The 16115-nt window shown below is 43.1% G+C and overlaps 1 protein-coding gene across 4 annotated transcripts; it reads right to left on the bottom strand.

Annotated features, from left to right (window-relative positions):
* Window positions 1-609: 609 nt before the first annotated feature.
* ap2b1 (adaptor related protein complex 2 subunit beta 1) lies at window positions 610-15745 on the bottom strand. 4 transcript variants are annotated; one of them, XM_069709723.1, is made up of 23 exons: window positions 15602-15745; window positions 13703-14680; window positions 13538-13592; window positions 13271-13376; window positions 12375-12510; window positions 11538-11783; window positions 11262-11452; window positions 10942-11163; window positions 9769-9889; window positions 9424-9519; window positions 8914-9029; window positions 8652-8817; window positions 8323-8421; window positions 7906-8165; window positions 7228-7420; window positions 5885-5926; window positions 5103-5258; window positions 4856-5001; window positions 4616-4745; window positions 4206-4290; window positions 3702-3788; window positions 2904-3058; window positions 610-2484 (listed from the first exon to the last, which is right to left on the bottom strand). In XM_069709723.1, exons 3-23 carry the CDS (start codon window positions 13572-13574, stop codon window positions 2410-2412), a joined length of 2865 nt encoding a protein of 954 aa, XP_069565824.1. In that variant the 5' UTR covers window positions 13575-13592; window positions 13703-14680; window positions 15602-15745; the 3' UTR covers window positions 610-2409. The 4 variants fall into 4 exon arrangements, with proteins under 4 accessions (XP_069565824.1, XP_069565822.1, XP_069565825.1 ...); XM_069709721.1 differs by lacking the exon at window positions 13703-14680; XM_069709724.1 differs by lacking the exons at window positions 13703-14680; window positions 15602-15745 and adding an exon at window positions 15374-15478.
* Between the last annotated feature and the right edge of the window lie 370 nt (window positions 15746-16115).

Raw genomic sequence — 16115 nt, 5'->3', positions numbered from 1 at the left:
TCATCGAGTTTGGACTCAGCTGCTTTTTCAAGAAGACATCCTTCTATTGAGTCTTCTGTGGTACGATGTCTAGCTTCTAAATCAAATTTCATTCATTTAGCAATCCATACTTTTTTTAAACAGTATTCCTCCTCCTCATTGATACTACGTCCCGCCCACCGATAGCTGTAACCTGACTGCACCACAGGCCTGTCAATCAGACAGACACGCCCCCAAAAACAGGTCTTCTTGAATCTTCTTTTCTAATGAATGAGGGATTATTTTCAGATGGACCTCCAGAAAACTAATAAGAAGGAGTGACTTTAGCTAACAACACCGAGATAACTGATGGACACATTTTATTCACTTTGGATTTGATGACAGAAGTTGAATGGGAGTCTATGGAGCCGGAGGCTTTTTGGAGCCGACCTCTAGTGGCACTCGCTGGCATTGCAGCTTAAGACACTTAAGCATCAGAACCGTTTTTCAGACCTGAAACTACGGACGATTTAGTGATTTAGTGTTAGTTGAGCTAAATCAGCGTAGCTGATCTGTTAAAAGGGAGTTTTTTTCTTGCCACTGCTGGAGGTTTTTCTTTAGTCGGCCTTCTGAACACGCAATGAGACATGACTAGTTTGACAATTTATTGACTTAAGATGTGGTACTGTGACAATAACAAATCATTTACAACAGGATTACGGCAATGACATGAGAATTATACCATTTCATAAGATGCTGTGACATATCTGGCCATTCCTTCTGTACTGCTGGCAACAGGTTCGAGTATACTTGTATTAGTGGGAGTGCTGGAGATGATGCAGCAAAAAAAACAACAACATGAGATCAACAGCAGAGGCGGAGTTTTAAACTTTAAACTGGTGCAAATCCACAGCGGAGGTGAGAAAGGATAAAACCGACAGCGAGCTCATGCAGGCACATAAACGTATTTTTTGCGTTATCAAGTATGAAAATAGTGTCACCAACACAAGAGGCAAAGCTTCGTCTTCATTTCCAGGGTAATTGCAAAACATTTTGATTTTTATTAGCTACACAAACTACACCATCACTAGACTACACTACACCTCTGGGCCTCAGGGCGATGCACTCTATCTACAGTACACATCAGAGGGTTATAATGACACGAGTATTAAAACATAAACTTGGCATTTAATTTGCGTGACACTTGGTCCTGTGAGTTGTTTTTTGGGGCTGATTTGCCACGAGTGTAAAAAGAAAACAACAACACTGGAATTCAAAAGAAATAGTGAAAACACATTTAAAGCACAGTACAGAAAGTGAAGCCACTGCAGCAGTGAGGCGGGTTAAAAAGAAACACGCAGAGGTAGAAGCACAATAAATAGGAATGACAGTATTGCTGCATGACGCCCTGTGCAACTATGTGGTTGCAGTAAACTGTAGTTATAAAAAAAAGAAAGAAAAAGGAATTACACGTGAAGAAAGTTGACAAATATTAATAAAATGGAGTGGCACTGGTGTGTTAACACATAATCAACAGCTGCTGTGGTTTTGTGTGTCTTGGTTGTAAAAAGTCATCGTTGGAAATAACGCCGAGAATTTGAACCCACAAATGTGCCGTTTGTCTCATGCCGATTCAGAAGCTTCTTGACTGCCTTCTAGCACTAAACTGGATGCATTTTCCTGAAAGAGACTTCATAATTATGGAAAATTTACAACAGAACATGTCCGCTGAAGCTGCTTCACACAGTTCATCTGTTGGAATTTGACCATTAAAAATGGAACGAGATGGCAGCTGAAAACAGCAATGAAACACCAGGATTTAGCAGTTAAATGAGTATTTCTAGTGCTCTTACTTGTCATTTCTTTTCTGAATTTTCTTTTTCAAACTTTTTCAAAGTTTACTTTGAAGTTTTTTAATTTTCGACAAAGAAAAATGAATTAAATTATCTTTTTTGTGTCTAAATTCTGCGTAAATTGCGAGTGAAAGAATCTGTGTTGGGGTCACGACAGGAAGAGCTTCTGGTTTCGACACTTCACACATTAATGGTAAAGAAAAATCAACACTGGTATTATTGTGAAGGTGCAATTGAAGCAAAGCTGCTATACAAAATAAATCAAACACAGAACAAAAAAAAACAAAAAAAACAATGGCTTCATGGAGAGTTGGGAGATTTTTTTCAGGTCACATCTTCACAACATTAAGACACGGAGTTAAGGATGGAATGGTGGACACGTTTTCACGAGAAGGTAAAAGTCTAATTCAATAATGCATTCAACTGCCAAAATAAAGGAAACATCAACAGCACGTTTAAACTTTTTACCCTGCTGATCCCACATAGGAGAAAAACACTCCAGATTATCCATCAGTGACTGTTTGGATTCTCTTGTTTTAGCAGTTCGCTGCAGATACAGAGAAGGATGAAACACTGCGGTGAGCTGCCGACGAGCAGGTCAGTTCTTCAGCACCGAGTCGTACATCTGGTAGACGTACTGGGACACTTCGGGGGCCCGACACTTCAGCGACAGCTGTGGGAGCGGAAAAATCTTCTTTAAACTTTTTCTATTGGTCGTAACTGTATTTAATTTCATAGCACTTAACACTTTCCATTCATCCCAAGCTGTATTTATTTTTTCATTCATATAGTTTGTGTATGTATTTTATTTTATTATAAACGTATTTGTCATTTTTTCTTATTGTGTGCACCTTTGTTTTTCCCTAACTGTGCATCTATGCTGCTGTGACGACTACATTTCCCCACTGTGGGATTAATGAAGTCTAAAGTAAGTAGATGACAGTCAGTACTTATTTTAAGACCTTTAAATTCTTATTTCTTCTATTTTCTATCTGCTTTTACCGCTTTCCAAACATCAAAAATCAAATGTTTTGGCCACCATGACGCTCAACGGACGCCCCGAGCGGTTAAAGACCACGTTGAGTACCGTACCGTGTAGTTGGGGTTGCCGGGCTGAATGCGGAGCTCGGCCAGGATCCAGATACCGTTGGTCAGCTTGAGGGACTGGTACAGCATGTCCTGGCCCTCCACGTTCCTTTTGGCGATGGTGTAGATGTTGTTGTTCTGCAGCTTCCCTGAAACAGTGTCTGCAAAAGCAGAGTCAAGGTTACATGCAGGTTATGAGTCCACCTCGCTACCTGCTGCTGCCAGCTAACGACGGAGCAAAGAGAAACCACATGAAACACACACACGAGAGGCTAGGTACTACAAAAGCAGGTACTAACACTAACTGTATGTAGCTAATGGGAAGCACGACTGGTTAAAGGGATTTCAGACTTCAGTAAAGCTGGCCAGGTATTCTAACACGATCACTGGACCACGGCGGGATGGTCGTCATCCTGCTGCCACAACAACAGAGGAATAATTACAGGCAGCGTCTAAAAGGACAGAAGTTGGAGATGTTGTTCTGTTACAGGTAAAAAAAAAAAAAAAAAAAAGGAAGCATCCAAAGATATGCATGTAGGTGGAGAAAGAAAAACACAGAAAGAAGCATGAGGTCTTTGGATGAGCTGTGTCTCTAACATGATTTCAACATCAGGCCTGGCGACCTCCGAGGGATCAAAAGGAACAACTGGCTGACTGGAGCGCTGCAGGATGGAAATTTGTGGTATAAAAATGTCATAAATTATCTGCACGGAGAGGAACTTTCAAGTCACTGATGGCATTCAATAAAAAGTAAACGGTTGCAGAGAATGTACAAATAAAATAATGATCATCAGACCGTCCTACCTGCATTTAGGTGGCACTCCTTTATCTGGTACTGCAGCTCATTCTCATTAGGGATGTCTTTCCAGGTAGCCAGGAACACCTGCCGCTCTGAGGGAGGACAATATCAACATCAGCGATGAAGACACTTTTGGATACGTATGAAAGTGAGTAATAACATGTCATGTAGCCTTGAAGCGCATATTTAAGATTAAAGTTGTTCGTTTGTTTAATCTCTGTACCCCAACGTTTTGTGCTTCTCTTTGAGTACTAAGTGTAAATTACATTTTTCCTTGACATTTTTGGGGGCTCGCCTGGGATCACTAATGTGGTAAGCTCATTAAATTTAAAGTTGCTTGTTATATTCAAATACGTATGTCAATTACATGCATCCATAGTTGGAGCTGAAACCTGATTTGAACTGGCTTTACCATTATATTTTCAGAAATCTAACAGTGGGGCTTTCTGTCTCAAACTCCGACGTATATTTAAATGAGATTTATGATTAAATAAGCATTTTATTCCTACCCATTTTTCCATCTTCTACAAAGAATATGTTGAGAGGGATGAGAACGCTGAAGTAGAACACGTCGATGTTGTTTTTCACAGCCACCTGTAAACAAGTAAACAAAAAGTGGGTTTAGCATGAGATATTGTGACAATCAATGTTCCAACATTTGTATTACTAAGTGTCATATTTCTGCATTTGATGTCAGGAAAATTATTTCTGTGGGATTATGAGATTATTAAAAAAAAAAGTTGGATTTGATACTGTACTATTTGTAGTGTAACTTCACTTGCTAGTTTACAGTAGCCGTGATAACTCGTGTCTCTATTAAAAAAAAAAATCAGCCACAGACGCTTAACGGTTGGTTAACGTAACAACGATGTCGGTCCGGGCCTTTTAAAATGTGCTGCAGTGTAGCTACAACACGTACCTGCAGATTATTGAGAGGGTCCATCTTCATGACCGGCCCGATAGTGTTGATAGGCAAAGAGACCTCGATGCTCTGACTGGGCATCAGTGGAGTGTGAACAGGCAGAGGACTGGTGGGGATCATCCCAAAGCTACACATAAGGAGAACAAACAAACAAACAAATAAACAAAAACAATGATGGCATCCAGCTGCAAACCTCTGAGGTACACTTGATGACTTCTCCGAGTCCCCCGCACGGACCTGTTCTTGTTGAACTGGACGGCGAAGTCGGTCATGTGCTGCAGGGCCTTGTTGGTGAAGGTCATGTCCATGTACATGTGGCCCTGGCGGCGTGAGAAGGTTCCAGAGATCTCCAGTCCTTTAGCTTTCACTGCAGGAAGCCACACCTGGAAAGAAAAAAAGTACCAGAAAATCAGTTGCGCACGTAAGTAATCTCGTGTTTCCACAAAAGCAACTTCAGCATCGACCTGGTTTAGGAAGAACTCACTGCTTTTGTAGCTACGTGGCCTCCGTTGGTGTTGGCCATGCCGGTGGAAAGCTCAAACAAGTCGTTGAGGCCGCTGCTGACGTTAGCCGGAGGTGCAGGAGTTGGTGACGGAGCGAAAGTGCTGGGGACAGATGACGGGATGAAGTTCTGTCCCACCTAAAGAAATCACAACAAATACGCACGCAAAACACGCGGAACCAGTTTCAGCAAGGATCTCTGACGATGTGAGAAATATGCTACAAACCTACAAAAAAAAAAAAATCAAAAAAATTTAATAAAATCAGTCTCAGTTCATGCCAAAGAAAGAAACAATAAATACAACTTTTTTTGTGTGATTATGAAGAAAGTATGAGTGTGATTAGCCAAAGCCCGAGAAAACGATCAAATGTGAGGTTAATTTAACGGACCGTGACGGTTGTTTTGAGAGTTTTAGCCCATAAATGAAATCACTGCTATTCATTTAATAAGATGGTGCACGGCAGACGGTTGGGACAAATGTTTTGTCCTGAAGCATCAGATCGATTTATAATATAATATATGAAAGTATCCTCTATCATGGTACATGTCAGTAAAACATCTATTTATGGATAAAATCAGCTGATGGGCTAAAACATACAAAACATCCGTGTGGTCTGCTGAATGTGTAGAATCCAGGTTTTAAACACTTGATGGAAACTGGAAGACATTTTTATTGTTTTTTGGAGAGTGTGTTTGGTGGGTTAAATTCAGGAAGCATGCGGCATGCAGACAGGCAGACGGCCAAACAGAAGGGCTTGACTTACTGCTGGACTTCCCCCAACACCTCCGCCCAGGTCTCCCCCCAGCTACAGGAGAGAGGAGAGGCCCCCACAGACAGCATCCAAACATCACAGACAGACCAAACAGAGACAGAGACAGAGACTTTCTTAGCAACCGCGACCCATCAAGACGAGCCCTCAATCTCTGGGAAAATATCAAGTCTGCATGTTAGACATTAAAACTGAAATCAGCCAGAGGATTGTGAGGAAATCCAAATATTCCAGCAGCTTGGAGAGGAAGTGAAGGAACAATTAACAGAGTTCATGTTCATTAACATGGATTTAAAACAACAGCAATCATCCGTTTAAATTACTTATATAGTTAGATGAACACATGCACCTTCCTTGAAAGAAATGACATTGAAAATAATGAGAAATTTTCTGTATCAGAAAAAGGAGAACAGATGCTAGCCAACACTTCAGCTTTACGGTATTCCACTTTCGTCAGGAAAGAAATCTGCTTTATAACTCTTTAAACACACAGACAACACAGAGCTGTAACTATCAGTCGATTCATCAATTTTTAATGGTCAGAAACTTATTCTGCAACTACATCAATATTTGATTAATTGTTTTGAGTCTTTTTTTTAAGAAGAAAATGCCCAAATTCTGATTCTAGCTTCTTAAATGTGAATATTTTCTGGTTTCTTTTGTCCCCTTGTCCTTATCTTGATAATAAACTGGATATTATTTTGGTTGATAGATAGAAGCTAGACAAACATTTTAGGCTGTAGATTTGACTTCAGGAAACACTGGTGTGTTTTAAATGTATGTAAAGTGCTTTGTAACTTGTTTTTGAAAAGCTCAATAGAAATAAAGCTATTGTATATATTATTCTTATTTTTGGACATTTTAAGGACCAGATATGAAGGTAGGTTTTGTGGCTTCATTATCAAAGCAAAATTCTGAATTCTGTGACAACAACAAAAAAAATACTGTAAAAATTATTTTGCAAGCAAATACATTTTATTCTCAGTTCACATATTTTCTGTTACAAACTTGATTTTTGACTGCAGTGCGAGAAATTTGCTCTTGAAACGTTTTTTTTTTTTTAATTTTCTTTTCTTTCATAAGTAAGACAAAAATACCTTCATACCAGACAGCTAATTAATGAATCGAGGAAATAATTGACAAACTAATTGATAAGAAAAATGAGTGCAGCTCTATTAATGACCGTGAAACAGCCTCACATAAGAGCACTGACCGAATGCGACACTTTATGGGTATTTAAGTATCAGCTGATGTAATATAAAGATTTAAATCCAATGAAAAGACTAAAACCTGCAGAGCGTTGAAGAAGTGTGTGTCGTGTGTGTGTTGGAGCTCACCAAACTGTCCAGGCCTCCTCCCAGCAGGTCCACAGCGCCCATCTGCATGGAGGAGACCTGGGGCACGTTGACCGGAGGGCCCAGGTCCAGGTTCAGCAGGTCTCCCAGCAGGTCGCCCTGGCTGGGGATCACGTGTGGCTGGTCCATGGCGGCAGCCGGTCCTCCGCTCACGGGGCTCTCGCCTGTATCGATACTGGTAGTGGACATTTAAACATTATTATCAGAAAATCTAGACTCACAATCAAACTTCATGAATTTAAAATATATCACACGTTATTGACTTAACAAGAGAGTTATTAAATGATGTAGAGGAGCAGCAAAATGCAGGAATATCATATAAAAACTGGTTTCATATTAAAGATCTGAAAGGAAAGAACTGTAAAAGGAGTCCATTTTAAGGCCAGCAGCACCATCCTGCTGGGTTTGATGTTGTTCTGGTGCTGCACGGCTGTGACTCAACGACAAACAGGAATCAAAAGTTAACTGTCACTTCTAACTTTCTGTTACTAAATGTCTATTCGCAGCAGACGTGCTGATTTCACAAGACTCGGCGTGCACAGTTCAGAGGACATTTACGGTCAAAGTGAAACCTCCCATCCGCAACTTCCTGTCCTTTTTTTAAACCAGACTATTTCCTGTCCGGTGTGTGTCTGTCGTGATGTCACCAGAGTGTCTGACCTGCTGTGCTGCACAGGAAGGTGTTTCCGGTGGATCCCGTGGCTTCCCTCCACGAAGGCGCTGGGCGGTTTGTGGTAGACGGAAGCCAACGAGCCGATGTGGCAGATGAGCTCGTCCAGCAGGGTGGGCTCGATCAGGTCCGTCTCCTCCGAGATCAGCGGCTTCTCCGACAGCACCACCTCTTTGGCCGTCACCGGGTCGGTGGACAGCAGGCGCCAGTAGATGTAGCCCCTGTCGCGCAGGTCGGGGTTGTCAGAGTCCTGCGGGGGGCGAGCAGAGGAGGTCAGCAAGGAATCTGATGCTTACAGCTTCAATAATTACACATTTGGAAATAATAGTTTTGGGAAAAAAATACTGTGATGTTACATGTATTTCACAGTAAGGCTGCGCTCCTTCAGAATAAAAGTCGGCACTCACCTGAGTTGCCAGACTGAGGACCTGCTGCACCAGCTCCTGAGTCTCCGACGGCTTCTTCAGGAACAGCTTGACGATGGCCGTCAGCAGAGTGAGCTGCACCTGTAAACCAAAAACATGCACACTCAGTGTCGGAGAGCGTTTCCTCGCGGTGGAGTCTCGGTGGAGTCTCCTGGAAAATGTGTTGGTATCGTTGCTGTCTGGTCCGACTCATAGACTGAATAAAAAACTGATTTCCTGAAGAAACCAAGTCACCGTCTTTTCCCAGCTGATCCGGTTCATCACCACTAACAACCTGCAGTGTGTATTTCTTCTTCTTCTTGTGAACCCACCTGCGTGCTCTCATCATGGAAGCCCTCCAGGAAACTCTCCAGCAGCTCGTCGGCGTTGTCGATCCTCTCGGCATACTCGCCAACGATCCAGATCATGGCGGCCCGGGCGTCCGGCTCGTCCAGAGAGTCCAGATTCTCACACAGCGTGGCGATGATGCTCTCGTACCTGAAGGACAACAGTCAGTTCAATTAAACTACACAGGTCATATTAAATGCAGTGAGACCGTCCTGGCTGGACTCATGGTGTCACAGAGGAACCTACTTGTTGGGGTACTTGCGGAAGATGTCCCTGATGACCACGATGGCCTCCTGAACCACGTAGTTGACCTTAGTCTGGATCAGATCCAGCAGAGTGCTGACACAGCGTTCAGCCGATTGCTGGAGGGAAACACAACCGAAGCACCAAACTGATCATTTTCAGTTTGTTTACAATGTAAGCTCGACCTGACAAATATTAGATGCATCTCGAGTGAGTCCTTGTGATCAGATCTCACTTCCCCGCTCTGCATACAAACGAACACGTACGTCGTACGAGCAGAGGAAGCGGCGGGTATTCAAACACGCTGAGACACTTCTGCTCACTCAATCATTTTAATTCTCCGTCTGTTAAGACGTATATAAATTCCTAAATGTCTGAACACTCGAGTTTGTAATTCACAACCTGAACAGTCAGACTCGACCCAGAAACTCAATCTGCTGCCCACTGCCTGAAAACATTTATTTTCTGCTCACAGGTTGTTTGGAGTTAATTCGACTCTTCGGCGTTTCTTACCTCCACTTTGATGGCGCAGCGTCCGATGGCTCGTACGGCCTTCCGCACGAAGTCCACGTCCACCTCGGTGGCGTATTCCTTCAACTCAGCCAAAACCTGCAGCAGTGAAATATTTTAGCTGCATTTTCAAACAACATAATTTAAACAATAAAAGGTTCATCTGTGAATCTAGTGGGCAGAATCCATTATGGTGTATAAATAAAAGGCACATTGCGGAAATGTTTTGAGCCCCGAAGTTCAGTCACTATATTTCCCTAAAACACCTCCTGTGCACACGTACCTAGAGAGCATACAGATAAGTGTTTAAACCCCTCCGTCTCCCTGTAGCTGTTTAACACTCGGTACCTGGGCGATGTTGGCCTGAGAGGCCAAGCGGATCATGATGTCCAGCTTCTCCAGCTTCACGTAGATGGGGTCGTTATACTTGACGAAGAACACTTTGATCTCCTGCTTCAGGATCTCCGGCCTGAAACCATCGACACGTCACACATTAGACTGAGGACCAATCTGATGAGCGTTTTAAATAGACTTTACTGGCCTGAATTGACAGATCTTTTCTTCATTTGTCAAAATTACATCTTCTGAATGGAATGACTGATAGTTCTTCTGAGTGTTGTATTAGGTAGAGTCGCCCGGAGCTTTTTGTTATTTTTGCGGTCAAAAATGTTTGATTTTCTGACAGCTTTTCACGAAAATTGTTATTTAAATTATTTTTTTTTAATGTGTCCAAATTTGTAATTTGCAGAACTTTGTGATTTTTGTTCTTCCACGTAAAATAACACAATTTTTAAAAGAGTTAAGATTTTTTGTAATATAGAAAAAAAAAAATTCATGTGCTGTTCAAATAAGAGCTATAGATGGTTTTTTTTAAATCACATTCATTCAACAGTGAAATAAAGTTCAGTCTCTTCCAGCTGGAAGTGGAGAAAACTCATTTAACATTTTCTTCATTCCATCATGAGACCACATTTCCCACAAACCCCGTCACTTCCTGTTGTTGCGGTTAGCTAGCAGCAGTTTGCTTTGATGGTGAGAGGAGAAGGGGGCGGAGCCTTGCTGGTTGGAAATGAACACTAAGTTTTGGTCATAAAGTCAGTTTTATTTTGAACGGAAACTTAATGCCTTAAATCTTTCAGCAGAACTTCTGATGAGGATTTTTTTTGTGGACAAAATGCAGGAATTCTGCTGAATTACAAGCCGATTCCTTGAATTTGCGTGACTTCCTGGAGAGACCGATTATAGGTTGTTTGTAGCTCTCAGGTTGGCAGCTGGAAAAGATCAACCTGTGTGTCTGCTGAAGCCAAATTATTCCCAATGAATATCACATTAGAGCTCAAAACACCAGCCTGCAACGTGCTGACAGTCAGAGAAGTCTTTCCCAAACCCAGAACTTCCCTCAACTAAATATTTCATAGATCATTTAAACTGTTATTCAGCTGTGAGAGCTTTTAAAAAGGAGATTATTTTTTTTATTTTTTTTTGCCAGTAGCCGTATGAACTCGCTTTCTGATCACGCACCTCTTCTGGACGATGAGGTTGATGTTCCTCAGAGCCACGTACTGGACCTCCGGCTCGCCGGAGAGCAAGGTGACCAGCGGCGGGGACAGCTTCTTCAGCAGTGTGTTGTAGTAGTCCGAGTCTTTGGGCAGCAGCTCCAGGAACTTCATCAGCACCTTAACGGCGGAGAGCACCACCGCCGAGTTGGCGTGAGACAGCCGGGGGGTGACGCGCTCACAGATGCTGGGAGGCGGGGAAAAAAAAGAAGAAAAAAAGGGGGGCGTGTCAGAACAGGAAGCAGAAAGGTGGAGCAGCTGTTAGCGGGTTTTATCTGGAGCTACCTCTGAGCCTCACGCTCGTCCTTGGGGTTGTAGTTGGAGAGGCAGTCCAGGATGAAGATCTGGCCCCACTCCGTGCACTCGTTGAGGGCCGTCAGCAGCTTGTTGATGTTCTGGGGGTTGAGGTCCAGCAGGTTGCTGTTGGGGTGCGACTCGCTGATCTCCGACAGGGCGGCGACGGCGTTGGCCACGACCTGGAAGACAAGACGGCCGTTAGAGGCGAACCCATCGCCGATCTATAGAGTAGCGGTCGCGATAGAGTGAAGCCGGGGTCTGCACCATGGGGTTGGAGTCGGCGATCAGGTCTCTCAAGGAGTCCAGGAAGCCCTGGTCCTCCACCATCTGGGCGTTGATGTCGTGAAGCTTGGCGACGCAAACCGCCGCCGTCTTCCTCACGTACGGGTCCTCGTCCTTCAGGCACTTCCTCAGCGGCTCGCACAGGTACTCCGTGATCTTGTCCACGCGGATGCAGCCCATGGTGCGGACGGCCAGGGCCCGGATCAGAGGGTTGGGGTCCTCGCAGTCCTGGAGGACGGACAGATTCAGGCTCCTTTCACCACCTTCACTTTTAAGGCTCATATCTCAGTCATTATAGCGGCGAACCATTCATGCTGTATGTCGTTTTTTTCAGGACAGTCGTGACTATTCAGCTCTTTAATCATTTAATGTGATAATACTGAGAGATGTTTTATATTAGCCTTTATATCAAGGAAAAAAATAATTCCGTTTTATGAAACTGTTATGTCTTTACATGTATCTCACAAATAAATATTGTCAGCAGAGATATCTTTATATAGTTGCGTAAAGGAGATTGTCTAGAATCTAGAAATATCTGCACCATGTTTGTGGGACACTGTATGACTCAGCAGTTTGAAAAGAAATATGTTTCGTGCCCAACAGAGAAATAACTGTCCCGATTAATGACTCCGTCCGATGTTGGAGAAAATGCGGAAGTCAGCTGTGATTTCAAAATAAAAGCTCTTAGTCGTCCAGAGAAACGAGAGGTATCGTCAAAAAGGGTAAGTTCTGCCGTTTATTTAGATATAAAGAACGATGGGGAGCGATCGGGATTTGGGGAATTATTCAATCAAGAGTAGCGGAGTGTCGTTTCCTTGCCTTGACGAAGCTGTTCACGGCCATGATGGCCATGTCCGGCTGGCTCTTGGCGTAGTTCATCAGGTAGAGGTAGACCAGCTTCTTCAGCTCCAGGTTGTCGGTCTGCATGCAGTTCACCACGTCTGGGAACAAAGAGCTGACAGCAGAGCAGCAGGACTCAGTTTCTCTTTCATCTGACATACCGAGTCAAGAGAAGTGTTGTTCAGACGGTCTGGAAAACCTTCAAAAGGCAAAACTTTCAGCCGCACGGTTTTCATGCCGTAATCCGGCAACACCGAAGCAAAATGATTATAAAACCAGAGAGGAGAACTTTTCCTCGACCGAATGGTTCTAGTTGTTCCCCAACAAACTGGATTTCAGCTGTTTGGGTGTCGTTTATTTGTCATCTGCTCTTGTTTTGCCAATTTTTTAGGGAATATTGTACATAGATATGTTCATAATAACGGTCAGAAATGATCAACTTTATATCTTTAGTTGAAAAACTTTTCTTGGCCGAGGACCCTCAAACTCCCAAACTTGACTTTACTTCCTTGCGGTTCACCACAGCGGCTCATTTCCTTTCACCCAATCACAACTGGCAGCTCAGCAGGCAACCCTGAAAGTTCCCTGGACTTTTATTCAATATCACTTCCTGAGCAGGTGGAGAACGGCGGATGCAAAAGCAGCTCCAGTCACCATGACAACACAACGGCTACTGCAGGAGCTGCAGTGTGAAAGACACTGAAGGTAAAGGAGAGAATAAAACCTGATTTTTTTGGTTGATCGGGACTTTAATACTCCCACTGTCTCCTTATAAAAGATACGTGGCATTGAACAACTGAGAAATTTGACTCTTTTTTGGTTCCTTGAACACACCACAGTCTGTGGATAAAACCGATAAACGTGTCCTCGTGTACCTGACGTCCTTGCCGACGGTCATGGCGGCGATGACCTTCTTCACGGCCTCTTTCCTCTTCTCCTTCTTCTCATTGTTCAGCTCTGCCTTCAGTTCGAAGATCTCCCCTGGAACAGATGAAGCACAGCGAGCACGGCTTCGGTTCACTAGTGTGACAGCAAGGCGACTTTTCCAACTTTAAAACCACCGGAGTGAAAGTTTAAAGTGAGTCGAACAGCTTCTTCTTTCTCGCCGAGGATTAAATTCAACATCCACCTGCTTTACTCACCTTTTTTGTTCGTCGTGAAATATTTGGAGTCCGTCATGATTGCGGTCCTTCAAGCCTGAACAAAAAGAGACACGCAGAATAATCCAATCAGTGATGTTGGTTTTTACCGTCACTGATCTGCCAGGTGACATTTCAAGGAATCTGGTTTTTTATTTTTTTATTAACCTTTTAAGTTAAGTGCAAAAAGTGGACGACGACACTGCTGCTCTGGACTGTATATTCAAATGTAAATACTGTTGGTGTCCACTGTTGTCAGCATGGCAGATAAACACAAGCTTAAAATCATCATGCACAGAGCTGAATGAAGAGATGAACCGAGCTTCACTCTGACAGTGTGATGATGGACTTTTCTATAACAAACAAACAAACTGACAGCATCTGCAGCAACTTTTATTCTGGTAAAAAAACAAAACATAAACCCTTCCTGGTGCCTGGCCGTGTTATATCTACATACTCATAGATGTGGATGCCCCAGCTGCCTTCAAAATAAAAGTATCAATAATTAGTCAAATTGATTAAAGTAATAATATTCATAATGTAGTCGACAAATTAATCTGTATTATTATATTATAATAACCATCAGTGTGACATTATCGTGGCAGGACTGAATGTCAGAGCAACTCTACACACACACGTCCTCCTGCTGATATCCACCACTCTTACTTATACGTTACTACGTTGTTGTTAAGGCTATTTACATGTTTATATGAATGTCAGTCACACTGTTTGCACAATACTCTACATTTTTATTCAACTATTTCTATTCTTATTCATATATTTTCCATATTTCTTTAAAGTATGTTGATTTTATATTTATTTTGACTTGTTTTAAATTAATGTTGAAGGTGAAAGGAGGACCGGCGGAGGAGGAATCTCTTTGTTCATCATAGTATTATAATTGTTCCTCAGCTGCAGGATTTCACAATAAAACCTCCCCAGAAGATGCAGGATGTTAAAGATCACAGGTGATCTGGTGGTGATCAGGTGATCTGGTGGTGATCAGGTGATCAGATGATCTGGTGATCAGGTGGTGATCAGGTGATCTGGTGATGATCAGGTGATCTAGTGGTGATCAGGTGATCAGGTGATCAGATGATCTGGTGATCAGGTGATCTGGTGGTGATCTGGTGGTGATCAGGTGATCTGGTGATGATCAGGTGATCTGGTGGTGATCAGGTGGTGATCAGGTGATCAGGTGTCCACGCAGGAAAAATCAACATTAGGTTGTTTTTATTTCTGTCAGTTTGAATACACAACAAATCAAACACAAAAGTAAACACTCAAATGTCCGGGAGGGTGACGTAATGTTTGTAGGATGCCGTGAAGACGCGTTCAGGGGTCAAACTGCCTCTCACGGATTTATTATGTTTGAATGTTATTACGAGCTTTCAGCCGTCAGCTAACGTTACAGTTTAAACGAGAGAGAGAGAGAGAGAGAGAGAGAGAGAGAGAGAGAGAGAGAGAGAGAGAGAGAGAGAGAGAGAGAGAGAGAGAGAGAGAGAGAGAGAGAGAGAGAGAGAGAGAGAGAGAGAGAGAGAGAGAGAGAGAGAGAGAGAGAGAGAGAGAGAGAGAGAGAGACTTCAAAGGCTTCAGCGTTTATTACAGCTGCTGTTTGATATTTGAATCCGAACCACCGTTTGTTAAATTCAAGTTTAAAGTGGTCGTGATGTGTGAAATAAAGCGTTTGACCTCTCCAACATCCAGTTAGCTTCATTCAACCGGAGCCTCAGCTCTGCGCTATCGTTAGCTACATGCTAACTGCTACCTCCGGCGACACCGGAGCTGAAACACGCCGCTAACGACGAGCCTCGAGCGGCCGCAGGGTTCTGCTCTCACCGGCAGCCTGCTCCCACTCGGTACCGACGTGTTCTCATTTCAGCTTCATGACAAATCGGAGCCAGAAAAGTGCCGAGCGGCCCAGTTTCTGCTGACCGGAGCTTTACGGTGACGAAGCCGGGGGAGGGGTGGAGGGGCGGTGGGGGGGGGGCTACCGGGAAACCGAGCGACACCGAACCGACACAAACAACGTTACAGGAAATCTGAAGTGGGAAATAATTGACGTACCGGGAGGAGTGTGTGACAGCGGGTCAATGTTCCTCAGGGTGCGGGACGCAGGTCGGTCCTTCGCCCGGTCGGTCGGTCCTTCGCCCGGTCGGTCGGTCGGTCGGTCCTTCGCCCGGTCGGTGGAGGAAGATGGAGAATCAGGGACTGGGCGGTGCGTTCACGGTCACCGGAAACTGGAATACTTCCCGCTTGAGGCGATATTCTACGGAAGTATTGTGCACACCGGGATGTGTTGACAGACAAATTCATCACTTTATAAAACAGTCTTGTTAGATTTTATATAGTTTGGATGTACGAGTAGTAAAGAAGGCATTATGTATACGTATAATGTATTTATTTACATTATTTAGATAATATTTCAAACTATATCTATTATTATATTACTATATTTATGTATTACATAGATGTACACTGCATACTAAATATACAATATTATAGATTATACATTTTCTTTAGTCTTTAATATATGTATATCAGTCTCTTTATAACATATTTTATATATTCATACAGTAGA

The sequence above is a fragment of the Brachyistius frenatus genome, unplaced genomic scaffold (genome assembly GCF_029030835.1).
Source record: "Brachyistius frenatus isolate BFR_SWC_R1_liver_20210118 unplaced genomic scaffold, ASM2903083v1 Contig_84, whole genome shotgun sequence".
Classification (NCBI taxonomy): domain Eukaryota; kingdom Metazoa; phylum Chordata; class Actinopteri; family Embiotocidae; genus Brachyistius; species Brachyistius frenatus.
This window is presented reverse-complemented; position numbering and strand designations above follow the sequence as displayed.